At 46.5% G+C, this 19084-nt stretch overlaps 1 protein-coding gene across 5 annotated transcripts in view; it reads left to right on the top strand.

Annotated features, from left to right (window-relative positions):
- The window catches only part of HNF1B (HNF1 homeobox B), a 55814-nt gene that overhangs the window by 31424 nt on the left and 5306 nt on the right, over nucleotides 1-19084 (top strand). For 2 of the 5 annotated variants that reach the window (XM_036341918.1, XM_036341916.1), the window contains exons 6-8: nucleotides 4724-4856; nucleotides 7617-7811; nucleotides 10065-10183. In XM_036341918.1, the coding sequence (XP_036197811.1) occupies nucleotides 4724-4856; nucleotides 7617-7811; nucleotides 10065-10183 (447 nt within the window). Of the gene's footprint in view, nucleotides 1-4720; nucleotides 4857-7616; nucleotides 7812-10064; nucleotides 10184-19084 lie in introns of all 5 variants that reach the window. The other 3 variants (XM_036341917.1, XM_036341915.1, XM_036341919.1) reach the window with 2 other exon arrangements.

Genomic DNA, 19084 nt, shown 5'->3' with positions numbered 1-19084 from the left:
GACAAAGGTGGCAACATGGGAAGTACTCAGCACAGTGTTTGTTGAGGTAAATATTCAATAAGTGACAGTGTTGCCCAGCCAGTGAGGCTTAGTGGTTGAGCGTTGACCTATGACCAGGGAGGTCACAGTTCCATTCCCGGTCAGGGCACATGCCCGGGTTGCAGGCTCGATCCCCAATAGGGGGCATGCAAGAGCCAGCTGATCAATGATTCTCTCTCATCATTGATGTTTCTATTTCTCTCCCTCTCCCCTCCTCTCTGAAATCAATAAAAACATATTTAAAGAAAAAAAAAGTGACAGTATTGTTATGTTAACGTCAGTGTTATTCTCTCTGAATGACGTTTTCTATATCCATTACCACAGTCCATGCCCAGATGTAAGTTGAGCACACTTGGTGAGGTATGGACTGTTTGAGTTTGAATTTTCAAGGTTCGAATCCTCTAGCAGCGCAATTACAGGGGAGAGCAGTCCATGAGCAAATACAGGCATTACGACATCTGTAAGGGTAGGAAATGGAAAACTTTAGTCTTTGGTCATGCTCTGTGTTTGTTGGGGTGGGGGTGGGAGGTCCCCCGCACAGGTTCCTGGCTTCTATGCTCAAGGTGGAGCTGCATGCATTCCCTCAAGGTGTCTGACCCAGAGGTGGTGGAGGCCGGAGTGGGGGGAAGGGCCAGGGAGCAGATGCCATTTTAGACCTTGACGTGTGTGCTGTATGGGCAACACAGGAATGGTGAGTCACAGGTGATTGAGTCCCCAGCTCCCCGGAGGGAAAACAAAGTGTAGTTTCTGAGGAGAGAACTGGCCTGGTCCACTCTAGTTTCAGGGCACCTACCTGAGCTGATCTCCCTGGCAGGGCCTCTGCAAAATACATGAAAGGGGGCTCCTGGGGGAGGCATTTTGCGGCCTCCTTGCCCTCCCTTTTCCCTTCACCTTCTCCATGAAGAGCAGTTTGTCTCGGCTACCTTGTGAGAGGCACAGACAAGTCCTTATGAGTTCTCAAGAGTCACTTTGAGACCCAAACAAGCAGGGATGGCCCAGGCTTCCTTGGAGAAGGGACCTTGTAGAAGAGGTCTTGACTTCTCAGTGGATGTTTCCCTTGGAGTTTCCCTTTGAGCCCTCCCCCTTGATCTCCTAAGGGGCAGACCACCTCACCCAGGCCAGGCTACTCCAAGGGCAGCCTGCAGACACGCTTTCTTTTTGCTGTTCTGCTTGACAGTGCCCTGATGGGCAGTATATTCTTGGGTTGACGATTGACCAAGACAGTACACCTCAGCGTTAGCAAACACCTGGAAGCTTGTTTGCAGGAATCAGCTTTTCACCAGTCTCCAACACCCTGGCTCATATGTTATGTCACTATTACTGGAAACCTTAATTCAAGAGTCCGTGTCCTGTTAATGTCTAACAGATCTTGGTCCACCAAGGCAGGAGGGTACTATGGTTAACAATAATACAGGCGAGGGAACCAGTGTGTCCAAGTCTTGGGCTCTGTTATTTATCAGCAGTAGGGTGGGCATTGCTTAACTTCAGTTTCCTCATCTGTAAAGTGAGGGGTAAAATGAGGGGTAGTGGGTGTGAGGATGGTTTATCGCTCTGCTGTTCTTTGAGTACAAGGCCTGTACAAGGAATGTGTGCTTTCAGGAGGACTTGCATTTGAAATCTTCCCCCAGATACTGGTTTTGGAAATAATGCTGATCCATTTGCGCTTTGGTTTGCACTCTCTGTCCCCCACCCCTGCCCAGATGGCATGCGTTGACAAAGAGCTGGCCAGGGCTAGGGTTGCAGTCTGTGCATGTTGAACCTTGTTTTTTTAAAAGCATGTACTGGATATTTCCGCAGCATCGAAGCAGTGTGACCTAATGGTGAAAAGCTCAGGCCTCAGAGTCAGGTAGCTGCTTTCAATGCCAACTCTACCGCTTGGGCACATTTCTTACCTCCTCTAACTTCAGTTTCCTTGTGTGCAAAGTAGGGAGAATAATGCCGACCTCATAGGTTGTAGGCAGGTAAAGCAGTTAGCATAGTGAAAGGACTGCACTTGGCAGCATTAATTCACGTTCTCTGAATTATCATGTAAGGATCATGACTGATATCCTCAGCAGCCCCCTGGCTTCCATCAGTTCTGGAGGCAAATAAAAAATAATGGTTGCCGCCCTAGCTGGTTTGGCTCAGTGGATAGAGTGTGGGCCTGAGGACTGAAGGGTCCCGGGTTTGATTCCGGTCAAGGGCACGTACCACGGTTGCAGGCTTTGTCCCAGCCCTGGTCGGGGTACGCATGGGAGGCAACCAATCAATGTGTCTCTCTCACATCAATGCTTCTCTCTGTATCTCTCCCCCTCCCTACCACTCTAAAAAAGAAAGAAAATAATGGTTACATTTTAGAGTGGGAAGGAATTTGACCAAGGTTACCCAGACATAGTAAGTGGGTGGAATTTAAACTCCGGCAAAACTGGGTTTGGATTCTGACTTCCTCGCTTACTAGTCAAATGACATAGACTAGTTTCTCAATTCTTTGAAGATCACTTTCTTTTTTAAAAACATATGTATTTCATTGATTTTTTACAGAGAGGAAGGGAGAGGGATAGAGAGCTAGAAACATTGATAAGAGAGAAACATCGATCAGCTGCCTCCTGCACACTTCCCACTGTGGATGTGCCCGTAACCGAGGTACACGCCCTTGACGGGAATCGAACCTGGGACCCTTCAGTCCGCAGGCTGATGCTCTATCCACTGAGCCAAACCGGTCAGGGCTGAAGATCAATTTCTTAATCTGGAACATAGGTGCAGTCATCATAATGCCTTCCCTCTTGGGGTGTCATTATCTATCGAGGACAGTCAGTGACAGCACTTTATGAACTCTAAAGCCATCCACATTTACGTTGTTTGTATCATTGGCACCTACGTTTCTCTTTCACCACTAAACCCAAGCACTGGACTGGCAGAGATTACCGTCACTTCTTTGACTTTTTCTGAAGGACTACATTACCCAAGGGAAGTCTGAAGGCACATTACTGACTTTTTTTTTTTTTTAATGACTCTGACATTTTGAAAAACAAGTCCAGCAAACAGGCTGGTTTTCTCTTGTTTGATGTGGCTGGAATTCCTTCTTGGTCACATGACCCCTAACTCACTTCTTGATGCTCATTTTGAAAACACAAACAAACCTGTTTGGTTTTTTCTTTCTTTCTTTTTCAAATTAACCTTGGAAGCTATGGGGCTGATCGGAAGGGCAGGGGAGGAGGGAGATAGTATCTTGCCTCGGTGCTGGTGGGAGACCTATACTCTGAGCAGTTCTGGGTAACAAGAGATAGAAGAAAAACTAGACTACATCTGATGTGTGTATCCTAACCCTAAAACACCTCTCAGGGTTCCTGATGCCATCCAGAATGTCTGGATTAATTCAGAATGAGAGGGGGGATGTCCTTTCTTAATAATTTTAAAACTTATGTTAAAACTATAAATGGTAAACTGGCTTGTCATGAAAAAAAGTGTGTGTGTGTGTGTGTGTATGTATGTATGTAACTGATAGTTCCTTATAATTAATGGTGAAAAATTGGAAGCATTTCTGATAACATCAGAATCACAGCAAGCACATCTATTACAGCTGTTATTATTTAATACCAACCAATGCAGTATGACATGTACACATAATAGTACTAGCACAGAAGAGACCCTATCAGCATTATATGCTTATGATACCATTACACACCTGGAAAAATGAAGAAAATCAAAATGGAAAAGACACTTTTAGGAATAAATAAAAGGAATCAATTGTCAAGAAAAACATTCAGAGTGGCCATGTATGAAGTAAACACATAAAAGTCATTAGCTTTTTCTTACTAATCTGTCACTAGAATGTGATGTAACACAGAATGGGCATACCTGAGGCCCACAGCTTATTTAGTAGCTTTGTCATTACAATATCAGCTACTTGACAAAAAAAATTCTAATGCACAGTGGAGATTTGAAAAAGTAGAGAAGCTCAATAATACCTGATCTTCCCGAACCCTTGGTAATAGGTACAGGGGTGGGGAAAAGTTCTGTATAAAAGGTAAGAACTTGAGTTCTAGAGTCTGACAGTCCCAAGCTTATATGCCAGATGTACCATTTACTAGTTGTTGAATCTTAAGCAATATGCATATCTATGCTGAGCCTCAGTTTTTCCATCAGTGAAATGGGAATGGCAGGACTATCTACCTCATGGGACTATGGTGAGGTTTGTGAGTTAATATATGAGCAGTGCTTGGCAGAGCCTGTAGTCAGTGAGAGCTTCCCTGAGCTCCTGCCTGGTCCCCGACCTGCTCTCACTGGGGAATCCCAGGACATTTCTTCGGTTATTATTTTTAGCAATCATGTGTCTTTAGCACCAATTATATAGAAGGCATAGAGCAGGACGGAGGGTACTTCCAAAGTGAGCAAGAGACAATCATATAATATCCATGAGCAGAAGAATCAGTAAGGCAGGCTGGTAACTGTAAGATAGTCAACAGATGGAAGCACCATAAGGGAAGGGATTGTTGCCTATTTTATTTACTGCTCTATCTTCAGCACTTAGAACAGTTCCTACCTGCCAGTAGGTGCTTTTTAACTGTGACTGAGTGAATGAGTGACTGAATGAATTCATCCATTAATTAGTCGTGCTAAGGAATTGCTGAGTGGTGTCATTTTGGACACTGCTTTTTGCAGTTTCAATTCCACTTATGCTACCCTTGTTTTCTCTTTCCAGCAGATCTCGGTCTCAGGAGGTGGTTTGCCCCCCGTCAGCACCTTGACGAATATCCACAGCCTGTCCCACCATAACCCCCAGCAATCTCAAAACCTCATCATGACACCCCTCTCTGGAGTCATGGCCATTGCACAAAGTAAGCCTTGTTCTTGATCAGTAAACTTGGGGGCACAGAGAAGTAGCATGGGAAGTGAGTCAACCTGATAAGAAAGGACTAATGAAGACCCCTTCAAACTCACCCACCACTTGTAGGATTGAGTCACCTGGTTTAGTTTTTTATCTCTCTCCTTGACGATATTTGGATTGTTTAGCCTAAAACAAGAAAAAAAAAATTATGCGATGGAGTTGAATCTTGGTCACAGCTTATCAGCTGTGCATCCTGGTTCCAATCATTGAATCTTTATGAGGTTCAGTTTCCTAATCTGTAAAATGGGTTGCTGATCAATGACAGTGTGCACAGACATACTTATCGTCTATAAGGCATGAGTATGTATAATACTGTAGTTTATACTTTTGTCTAGTGTTCGTTCTATCCCTAAGTATGTGGGAGGTTCTCCAGGAGGTTGTCTAATGTTTGTGTCAGGTAAGTAGGATGGTTCTACAGCCAAAAAGATACACAAACCATCCTACTTACCTTCATTTTTCCCATGTCAAGCTTTGGCTGACACACACAGTTATATATTTTCTTGGGCCCTATCTGAACTAAAATTTTCTCTGTGGCTGCTCCATATTTTTCAATTTAGTTCCTCCTGATTTTCTTCACCCAGGTTTCTCTCCCTTCTCACAATATTGTTAATCTCCTACCGCAGCATGGCAACATCAGAGTGTTCATTGACTGTAGGGTGTGTGTGTGTGTGTGTGTGTGTGTGTGTACTTGGAATGGAATGGAGCATGAAGAATGGTGAACCGGAAAACATGGATGAAACACAGTAGTCCTATCTGTGGAGTGTCAGGATGAAGAATTAGCTGCAAGCACCCTCTTTTAGCCAGCTCATGTCCTGTTGGGTATGTGGGCCCTGCCTTGGGACCACTGAGGCCATGGAGATGTATTAACAAATTACTTGGCAGTGCCGATTCCTCCTCCTGTACTCATCTACTGGCCTGGACACCAGGCTTCTTAAGCAGGAATTAGTGCCCAGAAAACAGATGAAAAGGCCAAGAGTCACACTTCATGGGAGCTAGAATGACATCAGTGGCTCTCAGTCCTGGAATTGAGGCACATCAGGGTCACAGACTGCGTTAAAAGTAAGATCCTTGGGCCTCACCTCTAAAGGTTCTAGCTCATTAAGCCTTGGGTGGGGCCTAGGAATGTCTATTTCATAAGCTCACCCAGATGATTCTAAAGCACAGGCAGGTTTCAGAACCATGCCCTCAAATGTCATCCACTCTACACAGGATAATTTGCTTTTCTGGGCAGAGATTTCCCAACAGGCAGCAACAATGGGCTCTTGGGAAACAGCAAATCTATGGGACTTCTTAGGAGACTGAGCCCATCAGTGGAAGGTAGGAGAGGGAAACAGAATACCAGGATATCAGGTGAGACATTGGCTTGGGGAGACGCTGAGCCCCTGTGGGGAATTGGAGATAGTGCTATTCTGAGGATGATCTGAGGACCCCACCCCAGGCCCCACCCAGGAGAGCCAGGAGGGGGCTTATTCCCCCTTCACTCACCTTTTATGTTCCTGATAACAATATCAGCTAAAGCTCTGAGTAGGCAATTGTTGAGGTATTTGTGCTATCTCCATGGAGGACTTCCCACAGACCTGCTTATGAAACGATCTATTTCAGGAAAGGCTCTCTAGGTGTCCCATCCTCATTTACTAAAAGAGACCTTTTCCTGGATTTCCTTCTTCATTTTATTCTCCCCTTCCCCTTCCTCCCACTTCCCAGAAGGCAAGGCCAAAGGAACATTGGCAGGTCTAGGAAAGAGGTTGGGTGTCTTTCCTCTGATGCTCTTGTCCCCACTCCCAAACATCTCAGTTGCCTTCCCCAGAGTCTTGTGCAGGGAACAGATGGCATGGACCCAATCTTTGAAGTGCCCACCCCAGTTCTAGAGAGGCCTCAGGATATAAACAGTACAGAACCCCAGAGGTTCTCATGCCCCCAGATCAGGAAAATGGCAAGACCCACTACAACTGCCACCCTTCACTTTACTATTTCCTCCTCCCAGTATCTGCTCCTTGTGATGCCACAAGCCTTGGTGTTACCAGATAAGATATGCCCACTTCATAGACTGGCTAAGTTCCAGGGGTTTCCCTCCTCTTTGCTACAGTCAAGAGAATGAGCACCTAGCCTCTCCCAGGGTCTTGACATAAAGCTACTAAATGAGTGTCTTCAGACTCCCAGGACTGCAGAGGTGGTGGTGGTGGTGGTGTGTGTGTGTGTATGTGTGTGTGTGTGTGTGTACACCAAAATGTGGGTCCCTGCACACTCCTGCCCTCTGCTGGACAGACAGATCTGGGCAATAACCTGTTCTTCAGAGTGGCTGCCTTTAACTCTGCCCTGAGGGCATCACCAGGGCGGAAAGTCTCCCAGAGGCAGGCATGGATTGAGTGAGCAAGTAGGGTCAGCTTTCCCAGGGCCCTGGCAACCTCAAGGAAGGGAAGTGTGGGAGGTCATATCACTTTGGGAGACTCTCCAGCCTCAGTCAGATCTGTTTAAAGCCCATTTCCATCTATAACTCACTGTGGAATTTGAGCAAGTCCCTTAATCTCTTTAAGTCTCAGTGTTGTTGTCTGGAAAATGGACCTATAAAACTGCTTCCTATGCAGTCTCTGTGTCACCAGCTGAGTCCAGTGCCTGACACATAGCAGGGGCTCAGTGGATGGCCTTTGCCATCCATTTACCTCTCCTCATCCCTGAAGCCACCTCTGATCTTTCCCTCTTCCTCCCACAGGTCTCAACACCTCCCAAGCACAGAGCGTCCCCGTCATCAACAGTGTGGCCGGCAGCCTGGCAGCCCTGCAGCCGGTGCAGTTCTCCCAGCAGCTGCACAGCCCTCACCAGCAGCCCCTCATGCAGCAGAGCCCAGGCAGCCACATGGCCCAGCAGCCCTTCATGGCGGCTGTGACTCAGCTGCAGAACTCACACAGTAAGGACCCGGGAGGGTTGGGGAGGAACACAGAGGGCCCTCAGCAGCCAACCCCTTCCCTCTCTGGCTCTGAACTTTCTCTGAAGTTTGTCGGTTTGCTCCCTTTGTCCTACCTATGATCAACCAAGACAGTTTTTGAAGCATAACCCTTGCGTGGTGCTGTGCCTTTTCGATTCCTCTGCTCGACCCTCAGGAGCCCGGGGAGGGTCTGAAGAGGCCAGTTGAAGCCTGTGAGGGAGTTGGAGATAGAGAGCAGGGATGGTGTGGAACACGTGCCCCCGGTTTCCCACTCTGGCACCCACCAGTCAACCTCAGCACCTTTCCCAATGAGCTCCAAGTTAGCCTTTTCAACCTGGAAATCCAAGCAGCCATTCCCAAATGATTATAGTTGGCATATAATTTGCATCCTATTTGCCTTCCCTGGAATTGAAGAATCTCCTAGAGTCGCCATGCCTTCCAAGTTGCACTCCAAGCATCACAAACCATGCGTAGAGGTGGAAAATACCGCCTGCACGCCTTCCTGGACCAGGAATGTTAGTGTGTCTACCCCGCCCCGCCCCGCCCCCTAACCCCACCTCCTGGCTATTTCCCATCTCCAATTTCTATACGTACCCTAAGTCTACCTTTCAACCACTCATTTTCCACCTACTTCCAGCCCCTATAGCTCTCCCCACCCCTATCCTGAGCCCCGGGCTCCCCATCCTCTGGTCAGATTAGGGTATAGCCCCTGGCTTGCTAATTTGGGGAGAAATCATGGAAAGGATGGCTTCCCTGCTTCAGGCATGACCCCACAGGAACATCAGAGAAGTCTCTGGAATCGAGTGGTGGTCTTGGAGTCAGACAGACCTAGATTTAAATCTTGGCTCTGAGACATACCAGCTATATGGCCATTGGTATGTTACTTAGCCACTCTGAGCCTCAATTTCTTCACCCATAAAATGGAAGTAATATGTGTGTAGAGTGATTGTGGCGATAAAAATGGTTATGAACTGTGTTTGGTAAGCATCAAGAGTTATAGAAACACAAGTGACTGTTCATTAAGGGACTCCGTCGTAGGAGGAGGCAGGAATAAGGAAGAGGACTTCAGTTTCTCCCCTGAATGCCTCAGGCAGAGCTACGGACCTGAGGGAGACAGTCAAGTTCGGCCTTCTATCCTCCGGGCTCTATTCCCCCCTCAGGCCTGTGGAGCTGGTTTCTAAGCACCATCTCACATTCCAATCACATTTTTGTGGCTTTGAAAACATCTGCCACAGCCTGTAGCAGAGTCTGGGAGCACATGTGCCCTAGTTCCCTTCTTCTCAGGGCCTGGCAATATGCTCCCCACTTGCCCCTGCCCCCTCACCTGGGCAGGCTTCCTCCGTGGCTTCCTGGGTGGGTGGGACAGTCAGAGAGTGATCACCAGTGACCTATGAACTGCTGAGGCTCAGCTGGCCTGGCTGACTGTGAGGAGATCGCCTGTGGGGCTCCAGCCCAGGAAACAACCAGCCTCCCTCCACAGGGAGGGCAAGCCGAGGCAGCAGGCAGTGACCTTCACCCCTGTTCCCTACTCAGAGGACTCCTTGGGAGAACAGGCTGGTCCCTCCCTCAAGGCCAAGCATCCACATGCTTTCATTAGTTGGTCACATGGCCTAGAATTTACCTAAATCTTACGGAGTCGCAACTAGTGTGAATCAAAAGGTTCCAGACGTGGTGAACAAGTACTAAAAAGGGAGCCACATGTTCCTGGAGGTTTTATTAGATTCTAGTCTCCTTTTGTCTATCCTTCATATTTCTGGAATGTCATAAGAGGTGTTGTTGCATGTGTGACTCAATATCAGAAGGCATTTAGTGCAAACTGGAAAGCCCAGCATTATATCAGTTATGCCCATGTCTAATTACAATTTTTAATTAATCTCTGACTGCTAGCATGAAACCTGGTGCTTGAGTTCTGGCAGTTTTCCAGCTACTTAGAACTTTTTTGACTTAAAATCCCAGATGTACCACATATGCCTAAGGGTCCCTTGGTGGCACTCAGGCATCTCACAGAAGTGCCTTCCACCATTACATATTAGGCACTGTGCAAGGCTGTTTATTTATTGGGTGAAAAGTGCTTTAAATATGATCTCTTCTAATCCTATAACAGATCTCATTCCCATTCTACCAGTAGGAAACAGAGGCTAAGTAACTTGGTTAAGGATAGTGTGGGATGTGCACACGCCTGAGTGATCGGCGCCTTGCTTTTGTCTTCACTCTCTTCTCTCTCTCTCTCTCCAGTGTACACACACAAGCAGGAACCTCCCCAGTATTCCCACACCTCCCGGTTTCCATCTGCGATGGTGGTCACAGATACCAGCAGCATCAGTACGCTCACCAACATGTCTTCTAGTAAACAGGTAATGCCATTGGGAAAGGGGGTGGGGGGATGACTAAGATTATTGATGTGTGGAGAGTGTGGCAGGTTTGGTCTCAGCCACAAGGCTGGTCCTTCTGAGGTTCTCTGCTACTTGCTAAAGGAATTGCTGAGTCACAGGGCAAAGAAGATGGGCCACAAGCTAAAGAGGCTTATTGTTCCCCTGGTGTCCCAAGCAAGAGCTCTAAATGCGGACTGAAGTTCGATAAGTCACTGGAGCCTGGATTCCACAGAGCCTTTAGTCATGGAGATTGACTCTTTCCCCAGTGGATTGCCAGTGATCCATGGAAAAGGTATTTCCAGGGAGAACTCAGGATTGCCCACAAATTAGTTGATGGAGAAAGTGAGTAGTAAGTCAGGAATCCTGAGGCTGATTTCTCTAGTCCAGGACCCATACGGGACCTAGAATGTTGTAAGCTCTAGAGCAGTGGTTCTCAACCTTCCTAATGCCATGACCCTTTAATACAGTTCCTCATGTTGTGGTGACCCCCAACCATAAAATTATTTTCGTTGCTACTTCATAACTGTAATTTTGCTACTGTTATGAATCATAATGTAAATATCTGATATGCAGGATGTATTTTCATTGTTACAAATTAAACATGATTAAAGCATAGTGATTAATCACAAAAATAATATGTAATTATATATGTGTTTTCCGATGGTCTTAGGCGACCCCTGTGAAAGGGTCGTTCGACCCCCAAAGGGGTTGCGACCCACAGGTTGAGAACCGCTGCTCTACAGTGAAATAGCCCCTTCCCCACAGTGGGAAGTCCTCTGGCTTACAAATGAGGAAGCTAGAGTTCACCCAATACATTGATAGCAGAGTGAAGATCAAAACATGGATTCCTAATTCTCAAGCAGATACTATCCTTCAGCCAGAGGTCTTTAAAGGAATGTTCAGAGGTCTAGGCCCATCTGTGTGTAAACAGAGTAGGTCCCCTGTTTTCTTTCTCACATGCTGAAGTTCTGCTAGGGAAGAAAACAGTGTTTGAAAACCACAGCAACCTTGGGCTATACAAAAGGGGCCGAGACCCACAGGTTGAGAACCGCTGCTCTAGAGAATGACCCAATTCTACCAAACCATGCGGACTCCCTAATAGGCAGCCTGTTGTGTCCAGGGGCCTGCATTCACTTGGTGTTTTATTAAAAAACACCTTAGAATCAACTTCCTGCTGCACTGAAAGTGGGGGATCCAGAGGTTTAGTCACCGTTTCAGTTGATGACTAATTCCCACGACCTCATAGAGGTGATGGGGTAGTAAAGACAACCAACAGCGAGGCTGGTCGCTGAGCTTGGACAGCTGGACTGTCATGGGGCACTGAGAGCTAGAAAACAGGACAAGAAGTCTGAACACAGATGACAATTCCAGAATAATACAATAGGCCTTTTAGTGGCCGGGCTCCATGCCGCGTGGGAACTGTTTAGCCTTTATTGATTACTAGATAAGCAGACGACAACCTTGAACTTCATGTCAGAGGCTCTCAGCAGGGTTTGGTCTTGTTGATGATCTTTATTTCCATCTGAGCTCTGCGAATCACACCTTACCCACTGCCATGCGCTTCCAGCAGGTTCTTTCATGGCCTCAGGGTTCTCTGCTCTTCCCTTTGCCCCATCTCTCCTCCTGGGTCTGCAGTGTTGTAAAGCAGGAGGGCTCTGTTCCTGGTTGTACCACTTGGTTGGTGATCTTGACCTTCCTGAGCCTTTGTTTTTTCATCTTTAAAACTAAAATTGTAACACCTACTTGTTCTGGGATTCGATGAGGTCACCCAGATTAAGTGCCTGGCATGTCTTGGACGTACACACACACACACACACACACACACACACACCACCTACGCATGCAGCCGGGCTCTGGAGTTGGGGGACAAGGGAGAGGTGTGTGGGACCTGCTTTACTACTCTTCTCTCACCCAATGGAAGATGAAAGGACAGCCCCCCACACACTGCCTTGCCCTTCGACTCTGTGCGATTTCCCACTCTTTGTACTGAGCAGGGAAAACATTTATCTGTGCTCACAAATCTCAATCAGGGGGGCAGCCAGGCGCAGCAGCCCCGCTTGGGAATACCTTCCCCTTTGAAAGGTTTATCAATCCATCTGCCGCTTGGTCAGCCCTAGACAGGACTATGATTAATTATTTCTGTCTTTCCCAAGTTGACTTTGATGCTTGCTTGTTGAAACAAGTCTTCTGAATTCAGGAAATGGTCTCTTAATCAAAATACTTCAAGATGCTCCCTGAGACGCTGTGCCAGCCCCCAAATGGCTTCTCCCCTTCACTGGACAGTGGCCAGCCAACCTTGACACTGTATGCATGTCCCTCTAGAACTACCATGAAGTTATCTCCAAGTCCCCAGACATTTCAGGAGTCTGGTGACAGACTCACTTTCAGGATGATGAGGATAATGATTACACGTAGTAAGGATAAAACTATATAGTACTTCTCATGAAAATCATCTTGTCATTTTCTCTTTATTGAAACCTAAGAAATATAAAGAAATGAACTAAGACTCAGAGATGAAGAGTGTTCTGCCCAAGGTCACACTGATGATCAATTCAAGAGTGGGATCTCCGGACTTTGATCTTTGACTCTCAATCCTGGACTCGTTCCACTTAAACAACACTTGCCTTCCAATACCCATCTTAAAATACCCACAGTAATCTCTGCTCTTGTGGTCTTTAACAATTGGGAAGAACAGTAAAAAGTAGAAATGCTAGTTTTTAATTCATTCATTCATTCATAATTAGCTGAATATCTACTACAGCCCAAGCATTTAGCTATTATATTTCACCCGTTTCCTACAAAATGAAGAAGAGGGAATGGGGAAAGCGGGATGAAGTGGGATGAGTGTAAAGGAACCCAGGGTGAAGAAAAATTGTACAAACTCTGTTCTAAAGGTAGAGAGTCAAAAGTGAATTCCAAAAGAGACTTAGTGGCACGTCTGCTTGTTTTGTTTGTTTTAAAGTATTTTCTGAAAGGGGTTTCAAGACAATTGTTAGGGATCAGGGGCATGTAGAATGAGGACAGGAGGATTCCTTGGTCAAATATGTTGGGAGAATGATTGGCCTAAACCAGTGGTTGGCAAACTGCAACTCACGAGCCACATGCGGCTCTTTGGTCCCTTGAGTGTGGCTCTTCCACAAAATACCACGTGCGGGCGCGCACATACAGTGCGATTGAAACTTCATGGCCCATGCGCAGAAGTCGGTATTTTGTGGAAGAGCCACACTCAAGGGGCCAAAGAGCCGCATGTGGCTCGCGAGCCGCAGTTTGCCAACCAGGGGCCTAAACAGTTAGACACCACAAGGCAGGGTTTCAGATGCTGACGTACATATTGAACAGGGCCATTAGTGTGCACCTCAATAATCAAGTCATAGGGACACAGCCAGGGCAATGCTACTTCAGAGGCACCCTAAAGTGCTAGGAAAAGCCAACAGATGCGAGCTAATCCCAGCTCCTTCTACTACCCCTTGCTACATGACCATGGGCAGTTAACTCACTGCTGTGAAACAGTTTCTTCATCTCTTATGGGGAAACCCCACCCCATCTCACAGAACTGGCAAACCCTCCCACCCAAACCTGCTGATTTGGCTCAGTGGATAGAGCATCAGCCTGCGGACTGAAGGGTCCTGGGTTCGATTATGGTCAAGGGCACATGCCCGGGTTGCAGGCTTGATCCCCAGTAGGGGGTGTGCAGGAGGCAGCCGATCATTGATTCTCATTACCTGTCGCGCGCTCTCTCTCTCTCTCTCTCTCTCTCTCTCTCTCTCTCTCTCTCTCCTTTCTTCTCTGAAATTAATAAAAATATATTTAAACATTATCTTTATAAAATAAACAAAAAAGTGCCTAAGAGAGTGGCTGGTACATAGTCCCTCCCTGTTCCATCTCCTTTCTGTGATCCTTTAGAAGACACCTTCCATCCACTCTTTAAATATTGAACTCATTTCTTGGTCTACATGTGGTCAACGTTGGTTCTGACAATAACATTTCCCAGGATTAGGACCATCTCTCAGCCTGTCCCACCTGTTGGACCCAAGCTCCAGATCCCTGCTTCTCATTCTTCTGCTGACACCTAGACGCCTCCTCACCCACCTCCCAGGAAAATACAAATAGTTCAGGGGCCTCTCAAAGCACCCAAGCCCTTTGGGCTTAGCTAAATGCTTGGGCCATCGTAGATATTCAGTAAATATGAATGAAAGAGTGAATGAACTCAAAACTAGCATTTCTAAGCAGCACGGCAGGTGCTTTTTCATCTTACCTTTCCTGAGTAACACTCCCACCCATTCTGCAAGGTAGATTTTTTTTTTTTTTTGCCTGGTTTACAGAGCAAAAATCTGAGGTTCAAAAATGGAGAGGGATCTGGCCACGTTCACACAGATGATAAATCTGGAGCTGAACTTCCAGATTTTGGTCTTCTCCAAATCCATTCAACAACACTCGCCTTCCAATATCCATTTCTAAGTACCCATAAAAATGACCCAAGATTATGCAGGCATAGAAGGCTAATGCCAGAATTTGAACTTGTATCTGTCCCATCCCATTATTTCCTCTTGTCAAGATAGACATGCCCCAGGGCCTTGTGGATCATGCTTCGGGAACTTCAGGCCAGAACTTTGTCATTGGGAATCCTTCTGCAGCTTCTGCCACCTGTGCTTCCTAGAGCTGTGCTGCCCTCTGGTCCTCAACCCTTGGGTGCTGGCGAGTTACTGTCTGACCGAGTCTGTGCCTGAGCTCCTGCAAAACAGTGCCCTGCCAGTCTGGAAACAAGACCACAGCAAGCACCGACCTGGGTTAGAACAAGTGTGGGCAGGCTGTGAGCCGAGTCCTGTTTCCACAACTTCTCTACCCACTGCTCCACTTCCTAGTTTATAGAGAGGTCACTGGCCACGGGTGCTGACAAGAAGGAGGTGGAAGTCTCATCATAAATCCCCTGCAGCTGTTCCCCACCCAGCTAGTCTTCTCCAGTGGAGGGGAGGCAGTACGGTCTGAAGTTTAAGAGTACTGACTTGGGGCCTGCCCAGTGTGGCTCAGTGGTTGAGCATCAGCCTATGAACCAGAAGGTCATGGTTCAGTTCCTAGTCGTGGTCATATGCCCGGGTTGTGAGCTTGATTCCTAGTGTGGGGCATGCAGAAGGCAATCGATGATTCTCTTTCACCATTGATGTTTCTATATCTCTCTCCCTCTCCCTTTCTCCCTGAAATCAATATATATATATATATCACATATATGTGTATGTGTGTGTATATATATATGTGTGTGTGTGTGTGTGTGTGTGTGTGTGTGTGTGTGTGTGTGTGTTTATTATTTTTTAAGAGCACTGACTTGGGAGTTAGGCAGACCCAGGCTCAAGACTCAACCAGTTTCTACCTGTGTGACCTCAGAGAAAAGTCTTAGCCTCTCTGAGCTTCAGTTTCCTTACCTGTATATGAAGATAATGATTCCTCTTTTGTGGGATCATTGAAATAACTAAATGCAATAAGTCTTGTAAAACACTTAGCTCAGTGCTTGACTCAAAATGCCCATTCTATGGCAGCTGGGGCAAACTAGGCTTCCCAGGATGTCAACCCTGAGAGCCTCTCATACTCAGAAAGGAGGATTTTAAATGGCCAAGGGCATTTATTGCTGCGTTGCTGGACTCAGAAGGTAGAAATGATCTTCCTTGTGGTTAAGAGCACCAGCTTTTCTGTTGTGAGACTCTGCGCAAGTTACTTAGAATCTCTTTAGACGTCAGGTCCCTCATCTGTGAAATTGGCATTATGATAATTTAGTTTAATTAATAAAGCTATAATTAAACTAACTTAAGTTAGTAATAGAAGTGACTTATCTATACTCACTGTCTCCACTTCCTCACTCCCAATTCTCTCTTCTCAAGAGAGAATTTTGTACTCACATTCCACTGAAACCTCTTGTCTAGCTCACCGATGCCTCCATGTTGCCAAATCCAATGGTCCCTTTTTAATTTATTTTTCAATTATAGCTGTCATTCAGTATTATTTTATGTTAGTTTCAGGTATACAGCATAGTGGTTAGAATTTATAAAGTGAGTTTCCTGATAAATCTAGTACCCACCTGGCCCCATACATAATTATTACAATACTATTGACTATATTCCCTGTGCTATACATTACATCCCCATAATTATTTTGTAACTACCAGTCCTTCACCGTTTTCATACAGTCTTCCAACCCCCTTCCCCTCTGATAACTGTCAGTTTGTATCTCTGCGTTTCTGTTTGTTCTTTAGAGTCTGTGATTTCACATGCAAGTGAAATCATTTATTTGTCTTTCTCTGACTTATGTCACTTAGCATAATGCCATGTTGTCACAAATGGTAAGATTTTGTTGTTTTTTATGGCTAAGTAATATTCCATGGTATATATGTAGCCCATCTTCTTTCTCAGTGGTCACTTTTCAATCTCTATCTCTGACACAGCCTATCACTCCTTCCTTTTTTCACTTGATTTAGGGACATTCCCCATGTATGGTTCGCCACAGTTCCTTAGCAGGCAACACATCTTCCCAGTATTCACTTGTTGGAGGGCCCCAAGGCTACATTCTCTTCTTAGTTCACTCCTGGGTGATCTTTATGAAGCCAGTGGCTTTGGATCAAGTGTACACACTGACGGATCCTATAACTCTGTCTCCAGTGCAGACCTCTCCCCTGAGTGCCCATTCACAAACCCAGTGCAACTTTGGCCTACACATGTGATTGTCTAATATACCTGACGAGCCTGTCAAATTGAACCTGCCTAAAATAGCTCATCCTTTTGCCCGCGTTTCTCTGTACCCAAATTGCTTCTTCCTTGGGTTTCTCTATTTCCAAGAATGGTACCAGTTGTTCAGGTGAGATGCTGGAGAGTCTCCTTGAGTCTTCTCTCCACATCCTACATTCAGTCCATCAATAAGTTCTTCTAGGGATACTTGAAAATGCATCCTAAATCTGGTTACTTCCCACCCCATCAGTTTAAGGCACCCCTCCCCGCCCAGCCCCTACCCCCCATTTCTCACTGACCTCCTGCCATGGCTCCTAACTTCTCACTCCCACTTTCACTCTTGCCCCCCTATTGTGGGAATGGTCTGTTCAGCACACAGCAGCCAGAATTATCTCTTTAAAAAAGGAAATCAATCATGTTAATCCCCTGTCAAAACTTGCCAGTGGCTTCACATTGCAACCAAAACTTCCAAGCCCTTTGTGATCAGCCCATCCCATCACTGACCCTACCATTCTCATCTCCTTCCCCTCCTCCCATTCCCTCAGCTTCAGCTGAACCAGAGCCAAAGTGGTCCTGCTGCAGGCCTCTGCATTTGTGGTATCTTCTGTCGGGAACACTCCTTCATGTGCACCTTTGCAAGCTTGCTCCCTCATTTCATTCAGCTCAAATGTCACCACCCCAAAGAAGTCCCCTGATCTCCCTCCCTAAATTATTCTCTTTTCCTCAAGTCACCTTACCCTCTTACCATCCTTATTTTTCTACAAAGTATTTATCTGCATCTAAAGTTTTATATATATATATTTGCTTGTTTGTTTGTTGTTCAAAGCCCTCCCTAAAATGATGTGAGGGTGTGAACAGGGTCTTGTACAGGGCTGCATCCCCTTGCCTAAAAAAGTGCTAACTAAGCGTGTAGAAGGCACTCACATGTGCTAAAGGAATGAATGATAATTACCTGCCTCAAAGGGCTGATGTAAGAACTCAGTGCAGTGATGTGTATAAAGCCCTTACTTAGCTTGGTGCCCGGCACACAGTAGGACCTCGATAAATGCTAGCTATCACTATTAACAAATCCTCTTAGAAGGAGACCATCCTGAACAATCGCCCCAGACACCACCCCTTTCAGACGGAGGGCTCTGTAGTCACTCCGAGATCCTGTGGGCAAGGCCCCCCATGGGGCTGCGTGTGCTGGGCCTCGGTTCTGAGGGGCCACAGCAGCCCCCTTATCAGATGTTTGTGTTTAGACTCTGAAGGGGGCAAATAACTCTAGTTCCTTTGACAACATTTAGGGCCCTGTCACCATTTTATTATGTGAGCAAACATTTGATAGCTGGGAAAGCCCATCCTAATGACAGGTCATAGAATCTCGCTGGCGTCTCCTTATCTGCCCTCTTGTTTGCTCTTCTATTGAAACCCGCAAGGTCACAAGCCATTTTCTCTCTCCTCCACCTGAAATCTGAAAATTGGAAAGAGGCTGATAGTGGGAAGTAAAGAGACTCGAGAGTGGGGGTGGGTGGCGGGAGGAAGAGCAGGCAAAGGGTATCAGAGGACCCTGAGCAGGGCCTCAAGAATGTAAAAGGGTCAGAAACCTGCCTTGTCACACGAATGTACAGCTCCTCCCGCTCTGAAGGGCACGCAGAGCAGCATGGTGAGGCACCCTGTACAGCAGTCTTAATGAGAACAGTTACCCCGAGCACCAGTCTGAGTACTTCCTGCGTATCAGCTCATCTAATCCCTCAGCAGCCTCCGCTTTATAGGTGAGGAAACTGAGGCACAGAGAGAGGCACAAGGGCTCAAAGCTAGTCGAAGGCTCCTTACCTTAGCGCGTCATAGGAAGAACACGTGGGTTCAAACCCCAGAATGGGTTCGAATCTGGCTCCAGTCCCTCATAATTGTGAAATCTGGGGTAATTCACCGACTCTCCCTGAGTCCTGCTTTCCTAATCTGTAAAATGGACATAACGGCAACCTCACTGAGGGTTATGGTTGCAAGTACTGATTAATGAAATGATAATGGGATAGGAGGCCTATACTGGTCGTGGTAGGTGCATGTGTGTGTGTGTGATTGAGGGGGAGTCTTGAGAGAATAAGCCAAAAGGCAGAACCTTCCCCTGAGATGCCAACACAAGTGAAAGGGAAGGCGGAGACAGAGGGAAACAGAAAAAGGACTCCTTGGA

The sequence above is a fragment of the Myotis myotis genome, unplaced genomic scaffold (genome assembly GCF_014108235.1).
Source record: "Myotis myotis isolate mMyoMyo1 unplaced genomic scaffold, mMyoMyo1.p scaffold_m19_p_17, whole genome shotgun sequence".
Classification (NCBI taxonomy): Eukaryota; Metazoa; Chordata; class Mammalia; order Chiroptera; family Vespertilionidae; genus Myotis; species Myotis myotis.
This window is presented reverse-complemented; position numbering and strand designations above follow the sequence as displayed.